Source organism: Physella acuta, unplaced genomic scaffold, assembly GCF_028476545.2.
Source record: "Physella acuta isolate Inbredline_101_S28 unplaced genomic scaffold, ASM2847654v3 ptg000275l, whole genome shotgun sequence".
In the NCBI taxonomy this organism is placed as follows: Eukaryota; Metazoa; Mollusca; class Gastropoda; family Physidae; genus Physella; species Physella acuta.
Genome location: NW_026731794.1, coordinates 508,960 through 530,670, shown reverse-complemented (window position 1 = coordinate 530,670; position 21,711 = coordinate 508,960). Strand labels below are relative to the sequence as shown.

Genomic DNA, 21,711 nt, shown 5'->3' with positions numbered 1-21,711 from the left:
CGCACCCCCGCCTTGTGACGCCTCTGGTCAGCGGTCTATATGGCGCATAACATGTTAACACACTACAACAGGGGTCTCCAAACTACGGCCCGCAAAGTCCACTCATCCGGCCCGCGGAGATCTTTTTGTCCACGGAAGAATCGTTTGTTGGTGATGGCTGAGGAACTTTGCCCAGAAAAATTAAAGACATGCCTGTAAGAAACTGGCCCCCGAACTGAAATTTGATAGGTAATGCGGCCCTCGGACTGAAAAGTTTGGAGATCCCTGCACTACAAGAACGAAAAATTGATTTTTTTTAATTAGCTTATTATGTGCTAAAACTGCTTAAACGTGGAATGGATTTGTTAAACAGTGTTTCTTCCAAACTTTTTTCTCCGGAGAGGGGGGGGGGGGGGCACTTAACATTTTCGTGGGGGGGGGTGGACTAAAATTTTCGGGGGGCGGATACTGTTAAAAGTACAATTTTTCTAGGTAAATTTCATTTCGTTCGGGGGGGGGGGGAGGGTAGAGAAGAGATGCCTGGAAGAAACTGTTGTTAAAACCGCGTAGACCTACAATGTTGAATGACAGAATTCAGTGTTAATTTAATTTAAATGGTGAATTAAATACACACACAAAACGAAGGTTTCAGTATGCTTCTTTTATTCTACTTTCATTACTTTTAACCATTTAAACTTTGGGTAAGATTTTGATAAAATCGTTTACATTTGGAGTGGAATTTTCTTCTTCTTTGAATTTCTGGAATAATTTCTTGAAATGTTTTAAATCTGAGGTAGTATTTTGATGCCAACTTTGCAAACACCACTTCCTGTCCGTCCATTGTACTGGGCCCCATACACGACCCCGTTGACCCCTAAGTAAAGGTCATAGTTGACGGTGCCCTCGCACTGCCACTGCCCATTGAGACCGTAAAGACCAGGACTGTTGAAGTAGTTGGTCGTGGTGGGGTCGCCATCTTTGGTGAACACAATCTGACTGTCCCCAGCAACCAGCGTCAACCGGTTTCTGTTGGGAGAAATATGCAAACACGACCACAGTGCTCGCTGCCTTTAAAATACTAACCCCACGCCATTCAAACCAACATATAAGGTTAAAGGTTATATTAACATCTGTAACCAGAATATTTTATTAACATCTATAATTAGAATATTATATTAGGGGTCATCCATAAATGACGTCACGCTTTTTTGACGATTTTTACCTCCCCCTTCTCTCCGTCACACGTCGTCACAAAAAGCCAGACCCCCCCCCCCTCCCTAAAATGACGTCACACCTCAGCCTAAATTACAGTTGAATTTTTATTACATTTTTTCCGAAAGTATTTTGATCAATTCCTATTATAATTTATTAAAACCGTTTTCTTAAACGCGAAATAACTGCTAAAACTCGTTTTCTAACATTGCTTATTTTTATAATGCTAAAAAGTGACGCCACACCATCTGAACCCCCCCCCCCCCCCCTTTTCTCCCTCATCACACACCGTCACAAAATTACTGACCCCCCCCCCCCCCCCCACTTCCCCCTACGAGTATGACGTCATTTATGGACGACCCCTTAACATCTATGACTAGAATGTTATATTAACATTTATGACTAGAATGCTAGATCTATATTTTGAAATTGAAACTAAATTCTTCCAAAGTATTTTTTACAAAATCAGTAAAAACTTTCAGTTTTCTTACACGTAGTTGTAGGTCAAACTGAAAGCGAGGCCACTGCCACCATTATCGCTGTTGTATGCAGACAGGATGCCATTTAACCCCTGAACTTCGGCATCTGAACTCTGGGTCATAGCATCACCAGCTGGGATCATAACAAATGTTTGGTCAGTCAAAGTATAGTTACACATGAAAGGTTATCAGTGGCGTCACTAAGTCGGGAGTCACCCGGTGCGGTAATTCAGGTGTTACCCTCCCCCCTATCTCGGATGGCTTTACCCGCTCCCTCACCAAGACGAAGCCTATGTATTTCATTCGCTGCTAACTTAATGTTTACTTCTTTGGTAAAATTCATGGAATATATGTATGTGTATATATATGTATATATATATATATATATATATATATATATATATATATATATATATATATATACTTTCTTGTGGGGGGGGGGGGGGTGGGAGTCACACCGGGTGACACCCTACCTTAGTGACGCCACTGCGTCTATACATTGGTCCACTTACCGTAACCATTGTTAGTATCCGAATCGCCCAAATCGAAAACCCATCCTGTTGGGTTTGTCATAAAAAGGTCCACCAAGACACGTTTTTTCCTTAGGTCATCCTTGGACAAGGCGATTTTTAAAACCCCTTCAAATAAGAAAGTATAGGTTTATGAGTACAAGAAAGTATAGGTTAATTGTTCAACTGACTCATACGTCATAGGTTTATCAGCTGATTATATAGTGTTAGAAGGTTTGTTAAATAGGATTAAAGGTAGAATGTATGTTACATACAATTTACAAACGGAAGTACATCAGCAACAGACTGTAGGCTACCTACCAACGTAGCTACACTACACTAGGCTACCTACCAACGGAGCTACACCCAGATCCAGTAAAAGGCACATAAATGCTGACGCTTTCGTTCACCTTGTTGGTGCCAGTTTGTAAGTCATAAAACGCGTCGTAGTTGTTCTGGTTGATCGCCTGAAATACAGGGGAAAATGGCGTCTGGTGTCTGCCTTTATCTTACAAAATGTCTTCCTTTGTCTGTCTCTCTCACAACAAGATGTCTTACTTTGTCTGTCTCTATAACACAAGATGTCTTCCTTTGTCTGTCTCTCTCACACAAGATGTCTTCCTTTGTCTGTCTCTCTCACAACAAGATGTCTTACTTTGTCTGTCTCTATAACACAAGATGTCTTACTTTGTCTGTCTCTATAACACAAGATGTCTTACTTTGTCTGTCTCTATAACACAAGATGTCTTACTTTGTCTGTCTCTATAACACAAGATGTCTTCCTTTGTCTGTCTCTCTCACAACAAGATGTCTTACTTTGTCTGTCTCTATAACACAAGATGTCTTCCTTTGTCTGTCTCTCTCACACAAGATGTCTTCCTTTGTCTGTCTCTCTCACAACAAGATGTCTTACTTTGTCTGTCTCTATAACACAAGATGTCTTACTTTGTCTGTCTCTATAACACAAGATGTCTTACTTTGTCTGTCTCTATAACACAAGATGTCTTACTTTGTCTGTCTCTATAACACAAGATGTCTTCCTTTGTCTGTCTCTCTCACAACAAGATGTCTTACTTTGTCTGTCTCTATAACACAAGATGTCTTCCTTTGTCCGTCTCTCTCACAACAAGATGTCTTCCTTTGTCTGTCTCTATAACACAAGATGTCTTACTTTGTCTGTCTCTATAACACAAGATGTCTTCCTTTGTCTGTCTCTCACACAAGATGTCTTCCTTTGTCCGTCTCTCTCACACAAGATGTCCACGTAAATTTACCTGACTATGGATGTACGCAACAGACAGACAAACTATAAATAACTTGATGAACGCCATCTTTGATTCGAGTGGTCCGTCTTGATGTCGGCTGTATATACAGCAGTTGGTGGCGCGACAGATGGTGTTCCATCAGAGTTTGGCGCCAAACCATTGGCAGATACAACGACAAGATCACCTGACCAGTGTCTTGCTGAGATTAACCTGATCGTGTCATGATCCATCTACTGGCTTGACCAAATCGTCGTGATCCATCTACTGGCTTGATCAAATTGTCATGATCCATCTACTGGCTTGATCAAATCGTCGTGATCCATCTACTGGCTTGATCAAATTGTCATGATCCATCTACTGGCTTGATCAAATCGTCGTGATCCATCTACTGGCTTGATCAAATTGTCGTGATCCATCTACTGGCTTGATCAAATCGTCGTGATCCATCTACTGGCTTGATCAAATCGTCGTGATCCATCTACTGGCTTGATCAAATCGTCGTGATCCATCTACTGGCTTGATCAAATCGTCGTGATCCATCTACTGGCTTGATCAAATCGTCGTGATCCATCTACTTGCTTGATCAAATCGACAAACACACCCAATACGGTGCACAAACGCACTTTTAAAACAACAAAAATTTGACAACAAAAATTACAAAACACACTATTGGGCAATACAGTTTCGACAATAGAATTACGTTAAGAGGATTTCGACAGTAGAATTTTTGACCAAAATTTATTTGAGGCTAAAAAACCGAATCTCCCAAAAACTAAATGACGCGAGACCTATCCAACAGAAACCCTCTCTGTCATTGAATACGCCACTGGATGTATTACTATAGTATTCCTCAACTTACCAGCCCTACCACAGCTGTTCGTCCCCATTCCCTAACATATTATAACACTAGTCCTATATACACAGCCACACCCTCTACAGTCTACTCCTTCCACCCCTGTACTTCACCCACCCCTTTGCCCTACCAACACTGTGCCTGTGGGTCTGCCTTTTGGTAAGGATATGGGGAGAGGGGGGAGGGGGTGTGGTAACATGTTCTGACACCAAAATCTGCTGCAACTGTTCGATAGATTAAAAAAAAATATGATAAACCAAATATGTGTGCACGACGCAATTTCACGTCTAGATATCCGATTACTTGGGTCCACCAAACGGTGTCCAAACCTGTAAAATCTGCCATTTATCGATTTCTTTGTGTGTGATCACACAAGTGACAAATGGTTAATTATTTTTAGCACCCAGCATAACTGCAATTGATTTCTGGCAATCGAATATGGTGCATGACAACCGATCTATCTTTTAATCAGTCGTACGTTTCTTGATTTTAAAAATGTGAACGTCTATACTAACGTTATTTTATTCTGAGTTTCTTGTGTTCTTTTGATTATCCATTCTAAACAACAATCAGAATTAGTTCGTGAAAAAAAAACCCATAAAATTTAAAACACCCCCCCCCTTAGCTTCGCATCTGAGTGGCGTCACTAGGCGGGTGTCATCCATTGCTGACCGCGCCCCCATTCACTCGGTAAACGGAAAAAAAGTCACAGGAAAAAAAAACACAGAAAAAAAGTCACAGTTTTTGCTAGGAAAAAAAGTCACAGAAAAAAAGTCACAGTGGAAAAATTTTATCGGAAAAAAAGTCACAGAAATAAAGTCACAGAAAAAAAGTCACAAAAATCTTTTTAGAAATATTTTTATTAATTTATTAAGAATTGTAAAGTTTTGTATGTTTATTGTTGTGGTTTGTATTTTTTATAGCATAAATTATTTATAGACGTTAAAAGCATTATGATTTATAACAATTGTAAGTAAAAATACTCTAAGATAATTAACACAGCAATCTCAACTTTTGTTACGTATTTAGTTAAATACGCGGTAGAAAAGTTAATTATAAAAGAAATTTAGGCGCATTTTGCCGTAGGCTATTCTCTGGTCGGCCTCTCCTCAGTAGGCATTGTCCGAACATATTTTGTGTTGTTGACGTTATGCGTCAATGACAGCCTTTGAACCTTGTCGGCTGTCTGTTTTGATCCTAAGTTTTGTTATGTAATGAGCGTGATAAATGTGGGCAGTAAAGGTGGTTGAACTAAACATATCTATTGTTGCCATGAGTTGAGGGCAGCAAGTCATATGAACTTACCATTTCACGGTAATTTAATATTGGTGTTTTAAAAAATAACACGATGAAAAACGTGGACTTAGGCGCATTCTTTTAAATTCTACTAATCTTAAATTTAAAATAATTACAATCTACATACTTCATACTAAATATTTTTAGACGAATTATAAAAATTCCTATGCGTATACAGCCTACACACATTACATTACATTTAATTAATCCTAAGTTAATTTACACTCTCTAAATATTTAATACATAAAAGTATTAACAAATATCATGCAAATATATATTTGTGACTTTTTTTCCTGTGACTTTTTTTCCTGTGACTTTTTTTCCTGTGACTTTTTTTCTGTGTTTTTTTTTCCTGTGTTTTTTTTTTCCTGTGACTTTTTTTCCTACAATCATTCACTCATTGCTGCCATGTAACGTTATTGATTGATTATTGTCAAGTTTTCTAGAGATCTTATTTAAGTGGTTCCTTGTTAATAGTGTAGGCCTATTATTTGTTTATTTTTTAAGGAAAAAGCTTAAAATGGTAAAATAGATCTAGATTGTTATTTTTTATGATGATCTTCTGAACGTAGAGATCTACGTTTTTTTTTGTTTTTTTTTACAAGCCGATAACGACATGGCGATTTAGTGGAAGTTTGTTTAGTGCTAGATTCTAGATCTCGTCGTTTAGAGCTGCCTTTACTAGATCTACGACATTCCGTTTAACAGGAGAAAGTAATGATAATAAATCATAAATCTACAGATCTACTCAGTACTCACCGTTTAACTAAGAAGTAGAGAGATCTAGATAGATAATCTATTTCTAAATTTATAGACCTAGTCTAGATGTAGACTAGATTTGGTCGAGTTATGAATGTTTTAATTCGACCTAAATAATGTAAGAAATAAAACCCAAGGTTCTTAAATTAAATATTAAAGGCTATTCCCAGCCGGTTGTTGAATAGCAGTATTGATTGGGGATATTCCCAGCCGACTGTGAATAGCCCCCAATGCCCAATACTGGCTATTCACAGTCGGCTGTCATTTTTTGCTTAATACGACTGGGAATAATATTTTACAATAGGCCTAATAAAAATAAAAGCGGTAAAACTCTATTTTAGCGTATTTTATTCGCCGCTTCACGTTCACCTCCGGTTGAGCGTATTTTATGATAAACACAACCGAAACACAAAAACTTAAGGAAAACACTAGGATAAGATTAAGAGCTAGATCTTTTTTTTTATTATATGAATGTGAGTTTTAGGCTAATTAGAAAAGGTAAAAAAAAACATTAAAAGCTTTAGGACAGTTCCAAAAGGGTGTGGGGAAATTGCGAGACGCGAAAAGCGAAATGGCGAGGCGGGAAAATGCGAGAAGGTAATGCGAGACATACCTGCGGAATTAAGGGTAAATAGCGAGACACTTTTTGCGAAAAAAAATTTTCCTTATTTTTTCCATCTTTATTTATTTAAATTATTTTTTTTTTGTTTTAAAATAAACAATCATAACCATACCCTTTAACACGAGTGTTGTATGTTGTTATTTTTTATCTAGATACTAAGAAGATAGATAGATCTATATCTAGATCTATCTATTTAAAAATCCTAACATCGTTGCTGTGCTACTGTCATCGCCCGCTCTTGTTAGCGAGAGGAAAATCCCGTCTCAGTCGGCATTAATTTAAAAATCTAGCCCGCTCATGTTTATACAAACGTGAGCTGTGTCATTGTGAATTGGTATAATCTTGTCAGCAGGAGAGATATTTTGCAACATATATTTATGGATTTTTGTACTTGCAAAAAGTGTAAAAGTATAGGGTAAAGGAGGGCGTTAAGAGCCACACTTTTTAGCACCGGTACATTTTCAAAGATTTCTACTAATCTAAGAATTTTTTAGTATTGAAAATATGGCAAAATTATTCTAACATATCTTACACATTATAAAAATAATAACAAAGTCTATTAAATATACTCTAAATGGGTTTAATTGAACATTTATTGTCATACCCCCGAAATCAGCATTTGGGGTGAAAGGAGCCGGGCAATGGGGCAATAAGTATTATCTCCTAGTTTAGACTAACTCCGCAATAAAAATAATTAATTTCTAACCTTAAAATAGTTAATGCTGTGTACACACACTTTAACTGATACTAGCTATCACTAGGCCCCAATGGGCCCAGTCTACAATTGATACAATTGCAGGTGTACATACTACATAGGGCCTACAGTCTAGTAGTTTACAGTAGGCAACATTAGTATGCCTAGTGTGAAGCTAGTATACTTGTGTGTAGCTGTCCAGAGTTAACATTCTTGTATGTAAAAAGGGGTGGTACTAACTAATCTGCCTTAATGCTTTCCCCTGATAAGCCATGTGTGCTATACATTACATAACATAACATGGAGGTGAGAAATGTTGAGGGGAGAGCAGTGGTACTGGTTTCCCCTTTGTTCTCCTTGCTGGACCCTGAGGGCCATAAATTACATAAGGAGATGCTATCTCTGGTTGGCTGAGATCTAAGAACTAAGTCCATGTTACCTACAAAGAGATGAAGTTTTATGGTGGGTTAGATACAGGTGCGGTCTGGCTATCATGGGGGTGGGAAATTGTGAGGGGAGAGCAGTGGTACTGATTCCTCTTTGGTCTCCACCCTGCTAGACCATGAAGGTCATATATTACATAACATGCCCCACCCCCCCCCCCCCCCCCCCCGCCCCCTGAGCATGTTACCTACCAAGAGATGAAGTTTTATGGTGGGCCAGAAACTGGTGGGGGCTGGGTATCATGGGGGTAAGAAATTGTAAGGGGGGAGCAGTGGTATTAATATGTCTGTTTACTTCCCTGCTTGACCATGAGGGTCATAAATTACATAACACACCACCCCAGATTGGCTGAGACCTAAGAACATTTATTCCTGTTACCTACAAAGAGATTAGAAGTTTTATGGTTGGTTAGAAACAGGTGGGGGCTGAGTCGGCTGTATTGCCCCTTAGGGGTAATAAGTACTCATACCATTTTAAAAATTACCTTGCTAACATGAGGTGACTGAATTTTTACTTTTTAGCAGGTTAGATTAGTATTTCTATCATTTAGACACAAGTCTGTTTAACAATTAATACATTTTGTGTTAACTATTCCTATACCAGTGTCATATTCAGTGGTCTAATAAATGAGAAACTTGCACATAGGGTTTCAAGAGCCACATAACAGTATCTGTTATAACTTTTCTAAACAGGCAAGCTAGTGAACAAAATTAATGTATTCATGTAGATTTAGTTATTATCTAACAAATAAAACCATTATGGTAATGATCAGTCAAGTTATACTCTGATAATGATAAAAACTTTATAGCATGGTAAAATGGGACTAATGTCGGCCATTTTGTTCTGGCACCAATAATCACTGTGCAAAAAAAATTCACCAAAATAAAACTATTCTAGCCATAGCTATAAAAATAGTGTTAAAATGTACAACAACCAATGCTCTAATACAGGAACAAAGAATGGGCTTGAAAAACTCATTTGGTTTATTACAAAGTGAAGTTACCCAAGTTATGTCTATTTGGAAAAAAAGTTCACAAAATGGTTTTAAGGAGATGAGAAATTTTAGGGAAAGAGCAGTGGGATTAAATCCTGTCTCATCCTCTCCCTATTGGACCAAGTGTGTCATAAATTACATAAAATGAATCCTCTGCTTCTCTGTTATCAAAGAACAGCAGTGGTTGTTACCTCAGAAGTAGATTAGCAGTGTTATTGGGGGTTTTGTGGGGGTGGGGTGTTGATTGGGGCTTAATACCACACGGCTCTTAACGCCCTCCTTTACCCTAACAAATTCCAAAAAGTGCAATTTATTTTTTTATTAAGTAATTTTAATTACAAACAAAATTTACAAACAAAATCTTCTGAAACAGTCCTTAAACACACCTCGTGACACCATCTTTCACACATAGTACACCCAACCCAGTTCATTAGACTCCCATTTATACATTTTTCTTTTGCTACTTCTTCCAATCCACATTCACAACATTTCACATTCTCATCACAGTTGACCTCGTTCATCCCACAAACAACAATGGCACCCATGTTCTCATCATCATCATCCGCACGCTCAACATCTGTTTTCCGTTTTTTATAATTTGTATTTTTTATCATTTCTGTAATTTTGGCAATGTCTTGCTCATTGTTGTCACCAGCAGTTGAGTTTTTTAAAAACATCGATATTTTCCCAAAATCTTGTCTAATTTCGGTCAAAATAGAGTATTTTAATCAATTCCTATTACAATGTATTAAAACAGTTATCTAAAACGCGAAAAAACGTCTAATATTCTTTTTCTAACATTGCTTTTTTATAGTGTGACTTCACATCTAACCCCCCCCCCCTCCTTCCCCTCAACACACATCGTCATAAAATTACAGACCCCCCCCCCTACGAGTGTGACGTCATTTATGGAAGACCCCAAATAACACCATCACCAAAACCAAAAAATTCAGATAAGTTCAACTTGGTTTTAAAAATATTTGAAGTAGGCCCGTAGCTTACGATATAGCACGAGCAACTGATAATATCGGTGACGTCAATTTATTTTGTTGTATCCAAATGATGTAGGCATTTCCTTGTGCTTAGATTTATATGGTAAAAAAAGCTAGAAAAAAATCGTAGGCGGCGGCTATAATACAAAATTTCTATGCAACAATAGAAAATATGTTTGCGGCGGCAGCGGATCCGGGCACGGCGATCTTCAAAGACGGTAAATCAGGCGGCCTCGGCGTTCCACACAAAAGACAGAAGTTGATCTATCTTCGGTGGTATTTCCGTCGGTTTCGAACAAGGTGGTATTCTAAGTCGACACAAAAGATGGGGGGAGTTGACAAATCATCAGTATGTCTAGCGACGGAAAAATCGGAAGTTTTAACAATGTAAACGAAACGTCTTTGAAGTCTGGACCAAATACCACTGAAAATCGGGTGCGGTAAATTTTTCGCAGAAATCTTCGCATTTCAACACCACCCAGCGTAAGTATCGGCTTGTGGTAAAATGCGAGACAAAAAAGTCACGTGACCGACCGTTTTCGCGCCCTTCTCGCATTTTCCCGCCTCGCCATTTCGCTTTTCGCGTCTCGCAATTTCCCCACACCCGTTCCAAAATCCCTACACTTACACAGTCGAGGGTTCACCATGAGTTCACATTGACTTTAATCTAATTATCAGCATACGTCATAGCTTGGGCTATAGCTATTTGAAATGGTGTTGGCCTCAGTTTTGGGGTCATTGTGGGTTCATAAAAGTTTATTTGTCACATTCAATATTCCAAATTTGGATTTTCTCAAGTTTTACAAAAGTAAATTATCAAAACTAAATCAAAACTCATAAAGAAATAAGCCCAATGTTTTCCTAACGTTTTTGTGCGTTTTGGTTGTGTTTATAATAAAATACGCTCAACCGGAGGGAACGTGAAGCGGCTAATAAAATACGCTAAAATGGAGTTTTACCGCTTTTATAAAACTCCATTTAATTGTATTATATTCCCCGCTTCACGTTCACCTCCAGTTGAGCGTATTTTATTATAAACACAACCGAAACACACTAAAACGTTAGGAAAACACTAGAATTAGAGCTAGATCTAGATCTACTAATTTTTTTTTTATGAATGCGCGTTTTAATTAGAAAAGGTAAAAACAGCCATAACAAAGCATTAGGACAGTTCCAATTAAATAGGGGTGATTGTCAGCGGGAGAAAATCGCTACAACGCGGTCGAGGGTTCACCATGAGTTTATATTGACTTTAATTATCAGCATACGTCATAGCTTGGTCAATAACTATTTGAAATGGTTTTGGCCTCAATTTAGGGGTCATTAATTTCTGAAGTCTTACAAAATTTATGAGATAATTAATTTCTGAAGCCAATGTCTAATCACTGAAGCAGAGTAATATAGACAGGGTTTAATTTGTGCCAATGTTTCCAGATGGCAGAGGCAAGAGAAAACCAGCCCCAGCCAGATGACGACCTGAGCATCCCCCGGGCTGCGCTCAACAAAATGATCAAAGAGCTGCTGCCCAACATCCGGGTGGCCAATGACGCCAGGGAGCTGATCCTCAACTGCTGCACAGAGTTCATTCACCTCATTTCATCCGAGGCCAACGAGATTTGTGTCAAGCAAAACAAAAAAAACCATTTCTCCTGATCACATTGTCACAGGTCTGTCACAACTCTAGCTGTGTGGACACAGTTACTTGAAGGATGTCTAGCTAGGGGACATCCATTTAGGTTTTTGAGTTCAAGTCTGTCTGATAGCAGAGTTCACTCAGCTCTAATGGGTACCTGACACAGTTACTTGAAGGATGTCTAGCTAGGGGACATCCATTTGGGTTTTTGAGTTCAGGCTCAAGTCTGTCTGATGGCAGAGTTCACTCAGCTCTAATGGGTACCTGACACAGTTACTTGAAGGATGTCTAGCTAGGGGACATCCATTTGGGCTTTTGAGTTCAGGCTCAAGTCTGTCTGATGGCAGAGTTCACTCAGCTCTAATGGGTACCTGACACAGTTACTTGAAGGATGTCTAGCTAGGGGACATCCATTTAGGTTTTTGAGTTCAAGCTCAAGTCTGTCTGATGGCAGAGTTCACTCAGCTCTAATGGGTACCTGACACAGTTACTTGAAGGATGTCTAGCTAGGGGACATCCATTTAGGTTTTTGAGTTCAGATCCCAGGCTTAAGTCTGTCTGATGGCAGAGTTCACTCAGCTCTAATGGGTACCTGACACAGTTACTTGAAGGATGTCTAGCTAGGGGACATCCATTTGGGCTTTTGAGTTCAGGCTCAAGTCTGTCTGATGGCAGAGTTCACTCAGCTCTAATGGGTACCTGACACAGTTACTTGAAGGATGTCTAGCTAGGGGACATCCATTTGGGCTTTTGAGTTCAGGCTCAAGTCTGTCTGATGGCAGAGTTCACTCAGCTCTAATGGGTACCTGACACAGTTACTTGAAGGATGTCTAGCTAGGGGACATCCATTTAGGTTTTTGAGTTCAGATCCCAGGCTCAAGTCTGTCTGATGGCAGAGTTCACTCAGCTCTAATGGGTACCTGACACAGTTACTTGAAGGATGTCTAGCTAGGGGACATCCATTTAGGTTTTTGAGTTCAGATCCCAGGCTTAAGTCTGTCTGATGGCAGAGTTCACTCAGCTCTAATGGGTACCTGACACAGTTACTTGAAGGATGTCTAGCTAGGGGACATCCATTTGGGCTTTTGAGTTCAGGCTCAAGTCTGTCTGATGGCAGAGTTCACTCAGCTCTAATGGGTACCTGACACAGTTACTTGAAGGATGTCTAGCTAGGGGACATCCATTTAGGTTTTTGAGTTCAAGCTCAAGTCTGTCTGATGGCAGAGTTCACTCAGCTCTAATGGGTACCTGACACAGTTACTTGAAGGATGTCTAGCTAGGGGACATCCATTTAGGTTTTTGAGTTCAAGCTCAAGTCTGTCTGATGGCAGAGTTCACTCAGCTCTAATGGGTACCTGACACAGTTACTTGAAGGATGTCTAGCTAGGGGACATCCATTTGGGCTTTTGAGTTCAGGCTCAAGTCTGTCTGATGGCAGAGTTCACTCAGCTCTAATGGGTACCTGACACAGTTACTTGAAGGATGTCTAGCTAGGGGACATCCATTTAGGTTTTTGAGTTCATATCCCAGGCTCAAGTCTGTCTGATGGCAGAGTTCACTCAGCTCTAATGGGTACCTGACACAGTTACTTGAAGGATGTCTAGCTAGGGGACATCCATTTAGGTTTTTGAGTTCAGGCTCAAGTCTGTCTGATGGCAGAGTTCACTCAGCTCTAATGGGTACCTGACACAGTTACTTGAAGGATGTCTAGCTAGGGGACATCCATTTAGGTTTTTGAGTTCAGATCCCAGGCTTAAGTCTGTCTGATGGCAGAGTTCACCCAGCTCTAATGGGTACCTGACTCAGTTACTTGAAGGATGTCTAGCTAGGGGACATCCATTTGGGCTTTTGAGTTCAGGCTCAAGTCTGTCTGATGGCAGAGTTCACTCAGCTCTAATGGGTACCTGACACAGTTACTTGAAGGATGTCTAGCTAGGGGACATCCATTTAGGTTTTTGAGTTCAGGCTCAAGTCTGTCTGATGGCAGAGTTCACTCAGCTCTAATGGGTACCTGACACAGTTACTTGAAGGATGTCTAGCTAGGGGACATCCATTTAGGTTTTTGAGTTCAGATCCCAGACTTAAGTCTGTCTGATGGCAGAGTTCACCCAGCTCTAATGGGTACCTGACTCATGTTAAGGAAAGTAAAGGTGGCTGGGCAAAGTGCTGACCACATCCCTTCTTATGCTGAGGTGACAGAAACAGGTGAACTCTACTTGCCCCATGAACAGGTAACCCTTCTTCATTTGCTGCGAAGAATGCCAACAATAGTTGAAAAGCTAGACGAATCTTCTAGTTCCCCTAGTGAGTGTCTGTAGTATTATTTTTGTAATTTACTTGAATAGTTTTTCTTACCCTTTGTTCATGTATTTCTGAAGCATTGGTTGCTTTGTGCCCTCAGCGCTAGAAACTTTGGGATTTGGAGCTTATAAAAATGAAGCCAAAGCTGTCCTCAAGGAAGCTAAGGCCGTGGCTGCAAAGAAACGCAGAGGGAGTTCTCGCCTGGAAAATCTGGGGATCCCTGAGGAGGAGTTGCTACGGCAACAGCAGGAACTGTTTGAAAAGGTTTGACTCAAAGCTTTAATTAGATGGCTAAGTGACTAACAAAATGGACCAGCAAGGTGCTAATTAAAGATTTAATTAGATGGCTAGGTGACTAACAAAATGGACCATCAAGGTGCTAATTAAAGCTTTAAGTACAAGACTCATTAAAACTGCTAATTAAAGCTTTAATTAAGTACAAGACTAATTAAAACTGTGCTAATTACAGCTTTAGTACAAGACTAATTAAAACTGTGCTAATTAAAGCTTTAATTAAGTACAAGACTAATTAAAACTGATTTTCCAGGCCAGACAGGAACAAGCCCTACTTGACCAGCAGCAGTGGATGCAGATGCAGTTGGCGTTACAACAACAGCAACAACAACAGTTGCAACAACAACCACCTGATGAAAGTGACGACTATTCTTAGCACATCTGACCTCAAGTGACGACTATTCTTAGCACATCTGACCTGAAGTGACGACTATTCTTAGCACATCTGACCTCAAGTGACGACTATTCTTAGCACATCTGACCTCAAGTGACGACTATTCTTAGCACATCTGACCTCAAGTGACGACTATTCTTAGCACATCTGACCTCAAGTGACGACTATTCTTAGCACATCTGACATCAAGTGACGACTATTCTTAGCACATCTGACCTCAAGTGACGACTATTCTTAGCACATCTGACATCAAGTGACGACTATTCTTAGCACATCTGTGTGTGTATGTGTTGTGAGTGGCAGGGCAACTACCAGTTGATGAATGGAAGTCTGTGTGTTCAGTGTTTGATTGACCTGATTATCAAAGTTTTGACCAACTGCTTTTGCTTGTTTCCATGGCATCCAAACAGTGGTGTTTGGTTGGCTTTTGTGTATGTGAGAGAGAGATCCTGATGTTAAATTTAGCATCAATATACTTGTATGTTGCAATTAAAAAATTGTTTTTGTCAAAATGCAATGTTTCATCAAATGACACGTCCACACAACTTCATGTTCTATTTCCTTCTGGCAAGGAGAAAGGTTTTGGTCTAGGTGGTGTTTGTCAGTTCTGGGAGTGTGGCATCATGTAATCAAAATTTGGTGGCCAAATGTTGCTTACATGAGCTAAACAAAATAATCAAAAACATTTTGTATAATATTTTGTCTTTATTGTGAAGCCTAATTTAAGATGAAATGCTTTTTTAAACTTTGAACACATTTTTCAATAAAAAAAATTCTAGTTCAGTCAAAAGTTCTCATATGTAGTGGCTGTAGCAAACAACATTTACAGTGGGGAAATCACCAACTGCATTTAACAAATACATTTAATCACTCAAAAAAAGGAAATTGAAATAAACCACAAACAGCCCATGGAAGCCTTAAATAATTAATATTTACAAAAGTCTTGGATTAAAAAAACGTTTTTTAAAGTTTTTATTTGCCCAGGTATTTTTTTTTCCATTTTTTGTTCCATGACAGTTTTTACTTAAAGACCCAGTCCCCATTCTAATTAAATGCCTGTTTTCTGATCAATGTCAAAATAATAGCCAATCAGAGGTGAGATGTCAAGATAGAAGTAAAAACAGCCAATCAAAGATGAGATCTCCAGATTGAAATATAAACAGCCAATCAAGATGAGCTGACACTTGTAGAACAAAAACTTATTTTGAAACCCCAACCAAATTCAACAAAAACTTTTTAAAAATGTATTTGTCAACATAATAACCATGTGTATTAAAGGATAAGTGTGTCCATAGGATCACTGTGACCAAGGTGGAACCCAACATCCAGATATTGATATTTGCAGACATTGGTACATACAAGACATGACATTTGCAGACATTGGTACATACAAGACATGACATTTGCAGACATTGGTACATACAAGACATGACACTTGCAAACATTGGTACATACAAGACATGACATTTGCAAACATTGGTACATACAAGACATAATACTTGCAAACATTGGTACATACAAGACATGATATTTGCAAGACATTGGTACATACAAGACATGATATTTGCAGACATTGGTACATACAAGACATGATATTTGCAGACATTGGTACATACAAGACATGATATTTGCAGACATTGGTACATACAAGACATGATATTTGCAGACATTTGTACATACAAGACATGATATTTGTAGACATTGGTACATACAAGACATGATATTTGCAGACATACAAGACATGATATGAAACATGCAAATAGAGGGTGGGTTATAGTGACATGGACACCTCTAAAAAAATCAATACACTGGTTTCGACCCAAGGTCAGATGGAGTCAGATTCAATGGGGAAATGGTAACCAATAGATTTGAAGCATGATATGCACACAACGGGGGGGGGGGGGGGCCTCAGACAAAAGGTTATATAAACATGTGCTCTAATCAAACCAACTCATGATTATATAGACATGAATTACAAATTAAGCAGAGTTTTAAATAGCAAAGAGCTTTTCCTTGCTGCAACCATAGGCGAAATATTTGTCAGCATCAAAATGTCTTGTAGATAATTGACACACTGTTTATTTACAGGAGTTGGACCCCGACCATTTTCAGACCCAGCGCTAAAACATGATTTGAAAGAAAGAGTTTCAGTACTTTTTAGTTGCTTTCAAGTCCTAACCAGTGTTCCTGTTGCCATCAAAGCAAACCTCAGGGACACTTGTCATAACATTGAACATATACATCGTTTACATTTGATTGAAACTTATTCTATGAAACTTGACTATGGCATACAACTGACATTTTTTGTTTTCCAGTTCAGTCCCACACATCAAAATGTCCCACACATCAAGATGTCCCACACATCAAGATGTCCCACACATCAAGATGCCCCACACATCAAGATGTCCCACACATCAAGATGTCCCACACATCAAGATGTCCCACACATCAAGATGTCCCACACATCAAGATGCCCCACACATCAAGATGCCCCACACATCAAGATGCCCCACACATCAAGATGCCCCACACATCAAGATGTCCCACACATCAAGATGCCCCACACATCAAGATGCCCCACACATCAAGATGCCCCACACATCAAGATGTCCCACACATCAAGATGTCCCACACATCAAGATGTCCCACACATCAAGATGTCCCACACATCAAGATGTCCCACACATCAAGATGTCCCACACATCAAGATGCCCCACACATCAAGATGTCCCACACATCCTGCTTGGCCAGGGTTACCAATGGTGTATTTTAAGTGACATTGGGTTCTAGAACTGAGTTATTTAAATCCAACAATGTTGGCACTACATTACCTGGCCAGATGGCCCAGGGTGTGCTGTATGTTGATCAGAAGCAGGTGGGAAGGTTGAAAGGTGAGGACTGTGGTGGGGGTGAATCAGCAGAGATGCCAGAATCAGGGCTGTACTCTACAAGCATGAGAGCATCTCCTGGCAAGATGGTGTTGCATGTCACTGAGAGATTGGGCTGGTTGATGTCAAACAAAGAGAAGGTTGTGGTACCCTGGTGGACAGTGCCAACAGTACTTTGGTGATCAGAGAAACTCAGCTGGTTCAGGAGCTGCTCTTGGGAAAAGTTTTGAGACTGCAGCAGTAGCTGGAAGCTCATCAGAGATTCTGATTCCATCCCAGCAGGGGGGTCAGGCTGGGAGAGTCCATTCAGTGGCAGGTTGGTTGTGTCCACTGCTGTTGTTCCAAAGTATTTGAAGTTGGATGTGCTGCTGGACATGGTGCTAGAGTTGGACATGGGGCTAGAGTTGGACATGGCGCTAGAGTTGGACATGGGGCTAGAGTTGAACATGGCGCTAGAACTGACCATCTGGCTGTTGCCCCTCGAAACACCTAGTTAACAAAATTAACATAATAATACACAACATTTCAATGTCATGATGTCACACACAACATTTCAATGTCATGATGTCATGCACATTTCAATGTCATGATGTCACACACAACATTTCAATGTCATGATGTCACACACAACATTTCAATGTCATGATGTCACACACAACATTTCAATGTCATGCTGTCTCTCATACAACCAACCACTATCTATCAGCTGACTCCCATACAACCAACCACTATCTATCTGCTGACTCCCATATAACCAACCACTATCAGCTGACTCCCATACAACCAACCACTATCAGCTGACTCCCATACAACCAACCACTATCAGCTGACTCCCATACAACCAACCACTATCTATCAGCTGACTCCCATACAACCAACCACTATCTATCAGCTGACTCCCATACAACCAACCACTATCAGCTGACTCCCATACAACCAACCACTATCAGCTGACTCCCATACAACCAACCACTATCTACCAGCTGACTCCCATACAACCAACCACTATCAGCTGACTCCCATACAACCAACCACTATCAGCTGACTCCCATACAACCAACCACTATCTACCAGCTGACTCCCATACAACCAACCACTATCAGCTGACTCCCATACAACCAACCACTATCAGCTGACTCCCATACAACCAACCACTATCAGCTGACTCCCATACAACCAACCACTATCAGCTGACTCCCATACAACCAACCACTATCTACCAGCTGACTCCCATACAACCAACCACTATCTATCAGCTGACTCCCATACAACCAACCACTACCAGCTGACTCCCATAAAACCAACCACTATCAGCTGACTCCCATACAACCAACCACTATCAGCTGACTCCCATACAACCAACCACTATCTATCAGCTGACTCCCATACAACCAACCACTATCAGCTGACTCCCATACAACCAACCACTATCAGCTGACTCCCATACAACCAACCACTATCAGCTGACTCCCATACAACCAACCACTATCTGCTGACTCCCATACAACCAACCACTATCAGCTGACTCCCATACAACCAACCACTACCAGCTGACTCCCATACAACCAACCACTATCTGCTGACTCCCATACAACCAACCACTATCAGCTGACTCCCATACAACCAACCACTATCAGCTGACTCCCATACAACCAACCACTATCAGCTGACTCCCATACAACCAACCACTACCAGCTGACTCCCATACAACCAACCACTATCTGCTGACTCCCATACAACCAACCACTATCAGCTGACTCCCATACAACCAACCACTATCAGCTGACTCCCATACAACCAACCACTATCAGCTGACTCCCATACAACCAACCACTACCAGCTGACTCCCATACAACCAACCACTATCTGCTGACTCCCATACAACCAACCACTATCTGCTGACTCCCATACAACCAACCACTATCAGCTGACTCCCATACAACCAACCACTATCAGCTGACTCCCATACAACCAACCACTATCTATCAGCTGACTCCCATACAACCAACCACTATCTGCTGACTCCCATACAACCAACCACTATCAGCTGACTCCCATACAACCAACCACTATCAGCTGACTCCCATACAACCGACCACTATCTATCAGCTGACTCCCATACAACCAACCACTATCTGCTGACTCCCATACAACCAACCACTACCAGCTGACTCTCATACAGCCAACCACTATCAGCTGACTCCCATACAACCAACCACTATCAGCTGACTCCCATACAACCAACCACTATCAGCTGACTCTCATATAATCAACCACTACCAGCTGACTCCCATATAACCAACCACTACCAGCTGACTCCCATAAAACCAACCACTATCAGCTGACTCCCATACAACCAACCACTACCAGCTGACTCCCATACAACCAACCACTATCAGCTGACTCCCATACAACCAACCACTATCTATCAGCTGACTCCCATATAACCAACCACTATCAGCTGACTCCCATACAACCAACCACTACCAGCTGACTCCCATACAACCAACCACTATCTATCAGCTGACTCCCATACAACCAACCACTATCAGCTGACTCCCATACAACCAACCACTATCAGCTGACTCCCATATAACCAACCACTATCAGCTGACTCCCATACAGCCAACCACTATCAGCTGACTCCCATACAACCAACCACTATCAGCTGACTCCCATACAACCAACCACTATCAGCTGACTCCCATACAATCAACCACTATCTGCTGACTCCCATACAACCAACCACTATCTCCCATACAACCAACCACTACCAGCTGACTCCCATACAACCAACCACTATCAGCTGACTCCCATACAACCAACCACTATCAGCTGACTCCCATACAACCAACCACTATCTGCTGACTCCCATACAACCAACCACTATCAGCTGACTCCCATACAACCAACCACTATCAGCTGACTCCCATACAACCAACCACTATCAGCTGACTCCCATACAACCAACCACTATCAGCTGACTCCAATACAACCAACCACTATCTATCAGCTGACTCCCATACAACCAACCACTATCTATCAGCTGACTCCCATACAACCAACCACTATCAGCTGACTCCCATACAACCAACCACTATCAGCTGACTCCCATACAACCAACCACTATCAGCTGACTCCCATACAACCAACCACTATCTATCAGCTGACTCCCATACAACCAACCACTATCAGCTGACTCCCATACAACCAACCACTATCAGCTGACTCCTATACAACCAACCACTATCTACCAGCTGACTCCCATACAACCAACCACTACCAGCTGACTCCCATACAACCAACCACTACCAGCTGACTCCCATACAACCAACCACTATCAGCTGACTCCCATACAACCAACCACTATCAGCTGACTCCCATACAACCAACCACTATCTACCAGCTGACTCCCATACAACCAACCACTATCAGCTGACTCCCATACAACCAACCACTATCAGCTGACTCCCATACAACCAACCACTATCAGCTGACTCCCATACAACCAACCACTATCAGCTGACTCCCATACAACCAACCACTATCAGCTGACTCCCATACAACCAACCACTATCTACCAGCTGACTCCCATACAACCAACCACTATCTATCAGCTGACTCCCATACAACCAACCACTATCTATCAGCTGACTCCCATACAACCAACCACTATCAGCTGACTCCCATACAACCAACCACTATCAGCTGACTCCCATACAACCAACCACTATCTGCTGACTCCCATACAACCAACCACTATCAGCTGACTCCCATACAACCAACCACTACCAGCTGACTCCCATATAACCAACCACTATCAGCTGACTCCCATACAACCAACCACTATCAGCTGACTCCCATACAACCAACCACTATCAGCTGACTCCCATACAACCAACCACTACCAGCTGACTCCCATACAACCAACCACTATCAGCTGACTCCCATACAACCAACCACTATCAGCTGACTCCCATACAACCAACCACTATCAGCTGACTCCCATACAACCAACCACTATCAGCTGACTCCCATACAACCAACCACTATCAGCTGACTCCAATACAACCAACCACTATCAGCTGACTCCCATACAACCA

At 40.9% G+C, this 21,711-nt stretch overlaps 3 protein-coding genes across 5 annotated transcripts in view; 1 reads left to right on the top strand and 2 right to left on the bottom strand.

Moving 5' to 3' along the window:
- Positions 1-621: 621 nt before the first annotated feature.
- On the bottom strand, positions 622-3,546 carry LOC131939350 (uncharacterized). Its single transcript, XM_059297629.1, has 5 exons — positions 3,454-3,546; positions 2,532-2,646; positions 2,183-2,308; positions 1,683-1,803; positions 622-1,005 (listed from the first exon to the last, which is right to left on the bottom strand). Exons 1-5 carry the CDS (start codon positions 3,508-3,510, stop codon positions 762-764), a joined length of 663 nt encoding a protein of 220 aa, XP_059153612.1. The 5' UTR covers positions 3,511-3,546; the 3' UTR covers positions 622-761.
- Positions 3,547-6,280: 2,734 nt separating this feature from the next.
- On the top strand, positions 6,281-15,693 carry LOC131939326 (protein Dr1-like). The gene is given in 5 exon segments (XM_059297556.1): positions 6,281-6,307; positions 11,533-11,730; positions 11,732-11,765; positions 14,133-14,296; positions 14,580-15,693. Coding segments are annotated over 4 exon segments (519 nt in total). The 5' UTR covers positions 6,281-6,307; the 3' UTR covers positions 14,703-15,693.
- A 69-nt stretch (positions 15,694-15,762) lies between these two features.
- LOC131939325 (uncharacterized) overlaps positions 15,763-21,711 on the bottom strand; it is a 33,651-nt gene continuing 27,702 nt past the window's right edge. For 2 of the 3 annotated variants that reach the window (XM_059297553.1, XM_059297554.1), the window contains one exon: positions 15,763-18,097. In XM_059297553.1, the coding sequence (XP_059153536.1) occupies positions 17,586-18,097 (512 nt within the window). In that variant the 3' untranslated portion in view covers positions 15,763-17,585. The remainder of the gene's footprint in view (positions 18,098-21,711) is intronic. The other variant, XM_059297555.1, reaches the window with a different exon arrangement.

Excerpts from the sequence above, each read along its gene's own strand:
- LOC131939350 (XM_059297629.1), bottom strand. The coding sequence starts at position 3,510 with ATGGCGTTCATCAAGTTATTTATAGTTTGTCTGTCTGTTGCGTACATC. Across the intron at positions 1,804-2,182 it reads GGATACTAACAATGGTTACG|CTGGTGATGCTATGACCCAG; the intron begins GTAAGTGGACCA and ends TTATGATCCCAG. Across the intron at positions 1,006-1,682 it reads AGTTTGACCTACAACTACGT|AAACCGGTTGACGCTGGTTG; the intron begins GTAAGAAAACTG and ends TTCTCCCAACAG.